Here is a 6,948-nt window from a genome sequence, read left to right on the forward strand (position 1 = left end):
ACTAATGATTGTTTCATCAACCTTCTTAAATTTAAAATTTTGGTTATTCAGATTACTATTGATACTATTACTTAAAAGATCAGAGAAGTCTACATCATTAAAATGAATGAAGTCTACATTCATTTTAATGATGTAGACTTCTCTGATCTTTTAAATAATAGTATCAATAGTAATCTGAATAACCAAAATTTTAAATTTAAGAAGGTTGATGAAACAATCATTAGTCTTATTATAAATAGAATGAGTCACTCAAAATCTGAGGATGTAAGTAAAATCTGAGTAATAAGGCCATATCTCAAAAAAATTGAAAAATGAGTTATTTACATGACAAGAAAGCTCAGATTCAGTTCCATTCACTGTAATAAAGCCACATCTTGAAAACGGATAGATTGTCGTCAAAAAGCATTTTTTAAAAAAAAATTGTTGCAAATAAGTCAGAACCATTGCTGTAATAATGCCATATGTTGATTTAGCTAGTTGGTTGCTTGGAAATCGGAAACTTGGTTTTGAATAATAGAGACACAACTATAGTTATGGCCATCGTTGACATTTAGTCAACATGCATTTGTATGTTATAAGGCCTCATCTATAGTTTATGGCTTTATAAGCTTCGAGCCTCTCAGATGTTACATTGATAGAAGCCACAACTAGACATAGGACCTTCTTACTTGCAACACTTTTGAACAGATGATATTCGTCGACGCCACATTTTGATATACAACCTTGTAGTTGGTAACAGTGTTGCTGTTTCACAGTTTGTACACAGTCAAATCGTTGGTATCTTGGTTCGTTGCTACGGTGTAACACGAGGACGCATTTCTATAATTTAAATTATTTTTATTGAGTTTTGTTTGGAGTGAAAAATGGAATCCGACGATGAAAAGGAGAATCCCCCAATTATATTCCCTAGTAGATCTGGGAAAATAATGAACATGCTGAAACCTCTTATTCCATCAACCAAGGTAAGTCTAACCTATAGCCTACAAATCAATTTCCAGAAAGTGTTTTTATTAGCCTAAGTAGTTGAAAATTATTTCAGTTGTTAATAATTCTTTGTGATTATATTTTATTTTTTCTAATAAACAGAAATAGTTTTGTCTGTAATAGATATCCATTTGGAATTTAGAGCTCAAAACTAGCCCAAATACTAAGTTATAGGCTACCGTATTTGTTCAAAACATGATCAACTTTGGTTTGGAATCTATTCTATTGGAACCATTATAAAAATATACTGAATTCCATGAGTAACTAAATTCATTGAGAATAGAGTATTTTTACTGTTAAACATATTGTAAAAGCAGGGCCGACGGAACACGTGGGTATGGTAGGTACATAGTACTACCTACACCGAAAATCCGTGAGTAGGTAATTACCCACGCAAAATTTCGAATAAAAAATCCTCATAAATTAATATTCTGATTTGAAAATTCGATTTTCATAATACCAACAATGTCTACAAGTGCTGAACGTACACAGCTAAGCACAACTGAGTTGTCACTTGTCAACATCACTAACTTGATAGAGATAGTGTAGCCTATAGATTCGATTATTTCATTCTCGCTACATGTGATGGGCTATAAAAATATAGATGGGCTATTTAGAAAAAAATGAATTCATTACTTGAAATTCCAATTAAACATCAGTTTACGCACTAAATGTATAAGATAAGATTTATAATTTGGAGTAAAGAATTTTCAAGCCTATAAACAAATGAACTTGCGAATAACAACTGCATTTTTTGAGGCTCTTTTTATTCACTCAGCTATTTATATGATGCCCCCCGCAACTGATCTTTCACTAGTTAACGTTTTCAGTATATGTATGTATTTAGTATCGCATATTAACTCTTGATTGATTCCTTTCACAGATTAATGACAATGACTGTTCTGGCACTAGTGATCGAATGAAGATTATTGCCATCCAACCACTAGAAGGTGATACAATTACGGCACAGATGAACAACTACACAGAAGTGGTAAGAACTATTATTTATAATTATTTTATTTGTATGTTTCATTATACATGAAATAACAAATTAACATTTAATAAACACAATAATTTCTTCTAATTTGTTCATATAGTAGTTCTTTGAAACTGTGTGTTTCTATGCCATTTTATATTATTTCATTCTGCAATTATTGTCATTTTGTGCAGGTTCATGACAATGGATGCTCGAGCAGTACTGGGGGAACAGAGATTATTGCCTTCCCAGAGCCTGAAGGAGATCAATTGCAGAAAATGGCCAACTGCACGGAAATGGTGAGAATCGCTGATATAAAAATTACTAAATTATTTTGATAATTACTAAAATGATTCGAGTTTACAGAAGTATTTATCAAAGCTTAGTAAGAAAAGATATTAAAATATAAATGGAAAATGATATATTTAGTTATTATATTTTCCAATATAATAATTAAGTCGAACGAGACAGGCTTCCAGAACAATTCACGAAAAATGTGATTAAAGGCTAACTGCACAGTAGTGGTTAGAATCAAATTCCACATTGTATGCTGTAATAACCGAATATATTTAACTATTTCTGGTTAGAATTGACCAATATTTTTAAGAAGTGGCGAGTTCGACATTCAAGATTGTTAATGAGTAATAATATTATTAATAGTATAATCCATTGTACCATGTTGTAGGTACTACTATTTCCATCTTGAATAGATTTACTTCAGCTGACTATACCATAGAAGTTGACAAATTGAAATTATTTAGGTGTAGAAAGACCTGTGATTTGATACAAATTTCCCCAATGTATTCGAATTGTATTATTTATTGTTATAATAAACATTCAAATCAATTTTAGAATTATTCTCATCATTATGAAGTGAAAAATATAATAACAAGTTTAAGTGTCCCAAATTCCAACTCAACATACAGTACTTTCAATTTGTTATGTCAAAGTTATAAGAAACTAGGTTTTTCTATTCCTTTTTTAAACACACAATAAAAAAACATTTTGTGCAGGTTCATGACAATGGATGCTTGAGCAGTACTGGGGAAATAGAGATTGTTGTCTTTCCAGAACCTGAAACAGATCAAATGCTCGAAATTGCCAACTGCACAGAAATGGTAAGAATCACTGAAATAAAATCACTAGATTATTTACAAAATGTTATATTTATTGAATAAATTTTCCAATATAGTTAGGTGAAATACTGATGCCTCCATGTACAATGTTATGCATGCCTTGAATAGAAAGATTGATTGCTAAAATTTCACATTTTTTGTTATTTATCTGTATGGAGAGGCAAATTCAACATTCAAGAAGAATGATAATGAGTAAGTCAATAATTGACTTACTTATTATTTTATTATCAATGGTATTGTTTCTCTTACCATAATTTATTGTATTGTATACTTTGCCAATTTCTTTAAATGAGGTATAATTATTATTTTATTATGTCATGCTGTGATGAGAAAATATTACATCATAATAGTGTGTAAATTTTGCTGATGTAATACTGTATGTTGTAATGTGGAATCATTGGTATAAGATAATAATGTGGAGATTTTTTGTTAGTTTGGAACTTGATTGTTATATAATTATTATTTATTATGGGGTTCCTACTAAGCATATCTTTGTTTCATTTACAGAATGAAGAAGATGCAACCCTCGAAGAGTTTCTAAACTTTCCTTGTATGTCTAGTACACGAATAATCAACTTTGAAGACAATGAGAATTCTTCATCAGATGAGAAAGATTGCATCAAAGACAAGGATTATCTGCCATCAAACTCTGATGATTCTGAAAATGAAGTATCAGAGAATGAATTACATAATATTGGAGAAGAAATCGCCACAAACAATGATACTACGTCAATTCTTCCTGCTACTGCTATTGATAGACAAATAATGGAAGTGAATGTGGATGCAAGTGTAAGTGAAGCCAGCCAAACGGTCTCTGATTTTTCTAATACAACAATAATTGATGGAAGTGAAACCAGCCCACTGCCAACTAGGAAACGGAAGAGGAATGAATTAAAATGGAAGTCAGTCATCAAGAAAATTAAAGTTAACACTGGTCAGTCATACAAAACAAAATCGAACAAATGTGTACCAGCAAGGGCTGTGAAAGGAACCTGTAGTGTGAAGTGTCGCATAAAATGTCCAAGCAAAATTACAGCCGATCAACAAATAGATATCAACAAAGCGTATTGGGAACAAGGTGACCGTGACCGCCAGCATAACTTCATCATGATGTACACTGAAAAATTGGAACAAAAATCAAAGCTACTTAAATCGATCAGAAATCGTTCTAGCAACATCGCTTATTATCTTTCAACTAATAAGGTAAGAGTATGTAAGGATTTTTTTTTGAAAACACTTGATATTTCAGAGAAAGTAATTCGCAATTGCTACAAGAGAGTGGATGAGGCTTCAGGTGTACTGAAAAAATCAAAACAAGGCAAGCATACAAAACATTGCACAGAAGAAGAGCTAAAAGAAATGGTGAGGAAGCACATCAGTAGCTTTCCAAAAATTGAATCTCACTATTTGAGAGAAAAAACGAAGAGAGAATTTTTAGATGGTAGCTTGAATATCAGAGAGATGTATCGTCTATTCATTGAAAGCCTGAAAGAATCTGAAGCCAGCAAGAAAGTCTCGGAATCAATGTACCGGTATATTTTCAACAATGAATTTGATCTTTCTTTCTTCATGCCTAAAAAAGATTTATGTGCATTCTGTGAGAAATTTAAGAATGCAGATAGCGAAGACAAAATAAAGTTGAAAGAGAAATTTGAAGCACATGAGAAAAATAAAATATTAAGTAGGAAAGAAAAGGAAAATGATGTCAACAGTTCTGACATTGATACAATTGTGTCATGCTTTGATTTACAGGCGGTACTCCCTGTCCCTTGTGGTGAGGTATCCGTGTTTTATTATAAAAGAAAGCTCAATTGCTACAACTTCACGATTTTCAGCATTAAAGAAAAACAGGGATATTGTAATTTTTGGTCAGAGAATATAGCACGTAGGGGTGTCAACGAAATAGCAACATTCGTTTATTCATATTTGAAAGACTACTGCCACAAAAAAAGAGTTATCTTCTACTCAGACAACTGTGCTGGGCAGAACAAAAACAAATCAATGGTTGCTCTGTATTGTTTTGCTGTAGCACATTTAGAAATTGAGGAGATAACACACAAGTTCCTTATCGTAGGGCATACACAGAATGAGGGTGACACGATGCACTCGGTAATAGAGAATGAGAAAAAACGTATATTGAAATCTGGACCCATCTACGTTCCAGCTCAGTGGTGTGGGGTGATCAAATCAGCAAAAAAATCGGGGAAACCGTTTATTGTTAATGAACCAGACACTACTGACATTAAAGACTTCAAAGATCTATCGAAACAATGTGGAAGTAACTGGGGAACAAACGAAGAGGGTGAGAAGGTTTGTTGGAATGAGATTAGAATCATTCATGTTAAAAAAAGTGAACCTAACAAATTTTTTTATAAGACCGAATTTGATCAAGAAACTTACAAGGAGGTCAATTTGAGAAGAAGGCAAAGAGGAAGACAAGCATTGACACTTCGTCTGAAGAATGCTTATAATGAAGCTCCGAAAATATCAACAGAAAAACATAAAGATCTGCTTGATCTATGCAAAAACATTGCAATAATTCCGTCTGTTCACCACAAATTTTTTGAACAGTGCTGTGCACCAGCTGAAAATACAGACGAGTTAATGAATAATGAAAATGATTATGATTATTAGATTATAAAACTAAATAATAAATGTCATTCTAAATAAACAGTCATTATTATTAATTCACCCCCATTCTCATGTTTTTAATATTATAATATTCATGACAATCATTCTATTTTACACAGACGTTTTGTTTTTCTCAGTGAATGAAGCTCACAAATTAGTCTGAGACTTATGCGTGATTAGGATGTAGATTGATAAGGTTCCAAGTAATTTCAGATCCACTGGAAATTTATTATAGAGCAGATAACAGGGTTAAAAAGCTGTTAGCCAAACGAAGCAAAAATCTATCACTTTTCAATTTATAGATACACAATTTTTCAAATAATATCTAAAATCCCATATTTATTTCATCAGTACTTATTTCTGCTATAGTTATTCAAAATGCTGGTTACAAACTATTGTAGATTCTTGAGTGCTTTTGGAAAAAATTGTGTATCTTTTCTCCATCTATCAGAATAAATAACTGTGTGAGGATTGATACCAATTTTTTTTTTAATAATTATTCGACCTTCTTTCTTTCTAATTTACTTTGGAAATATGCTTAAACATTGCTAGATATCTATATAAGAGTGTAAAATATCACAATCGATCTAGGATGATGAAAAGTATTTTATAATAAGGATAGAAACTTTCAAATTGCTCTCCTGAAAAAATTAGATTTTCGAGATATGGCCTTATTACTCTCAAGGTACGATTTGTACTATTACTATTTGTTTGAATATTACCAGTAGCACATGACACATTAACAAAAAAATTATTAAACTGCTCAGGAGAGATTGGAATGACCTGTTTTGTTGAATTTACCAGATTACCTTCATTTTTGACAATTTGCCAGGCTGCCTTGCATTGATTTTTAGCCTCAGCTATAAATTTACCATTAGTTACAAGTTTTGCCCTAGAAATCTCTTTCTTGTATTTTATCTTTAAATTCTTGAACATAATTTTATACTCAAGGTTATTAGTGCTCTTCCATTTGTTATATATCAAAAGAAGTAGTTTACGCATACTATCAAGTTCAGGAGTAAACCAGTTTATCACAGATGCTTTCTTCTTACCATTTATATTTCTAACATTTATGTATGGACAGCTAACATTGAAATACTTTGTAAAAATATATAAGAAATTCCTAACAACACTATTTACATCTTTGGTATAAATATCAGACCAGTCTGCGGTAGTCAATAACTGTCTGAAATAGTTTAGATTATCTAGAGTAATAAAACA

The 6,948-nt window shown here is 31.6% G+C and overlaps 1 protein-coding gene across 1 annotated transcript; it reads left to right on the forward strand.

The window, feature by feature from the left end:
- Positions 1–702: 702 nt before the first annotated feature.
- On the forward strand, positions 703–6,382 carry LOC111053738. The gene is made up of 5 exons (XM_022340656.2): positions 703–962; positions 1,868–1,975; positions 2,155–2,259; positions 2,974–3,078; positions 3,604–6,382. Exons 1-5 carry the CDS (start codon positions 864–866, stop codon positions 5,728–5,730), a joined length of 2,544 nt encoding a protein of 847 aa, XP_022196348.2. The 5' UTR covers positions 703–863; the 3' UTR covers positions 5,731–6,382.
- Positions 6,383–6,948: the final 566 nt, after the last annotated feature.

This window comes from Nilaparvata lugens, chromosome Y (assembly GCF_014356525.2).
Source record: "Nilaparvata lugens isolate BPH chromosome Y, ASM1435652v1, whole genome shotgun sequence".
NCBI classification, from domain to species: Eukaryota; Metazoa; Arthropoda; class Insecta; order Hemiptera; family Delphacidae; genus Nilaparvata; species Nilaparvata lugens.

Bases quoted from the DNA above. Each gene is read 5' to 3' on its own strand.
- LOC111053738 (XM_022340656.2), top strand. From the start codon at position 864: ATGGAATCCGACGATGAAAAGGAGAATCCCCCAATTATATTCCCTAGT. The intron at 963-1,867 runs GTAAGTCTAACC...TTCCTTTCACAG, and splicing joins CTCTTATTCCATCAACCAAG to ATTAATGACAATGACTGTTC. The intron at 2,260-2,973 runs GTGAGAATCGCT...CATTTTGTGCAG, and splicing joins TGGCCAACTGCACGGAAATG to GTTCATGACAATGGATGCTT.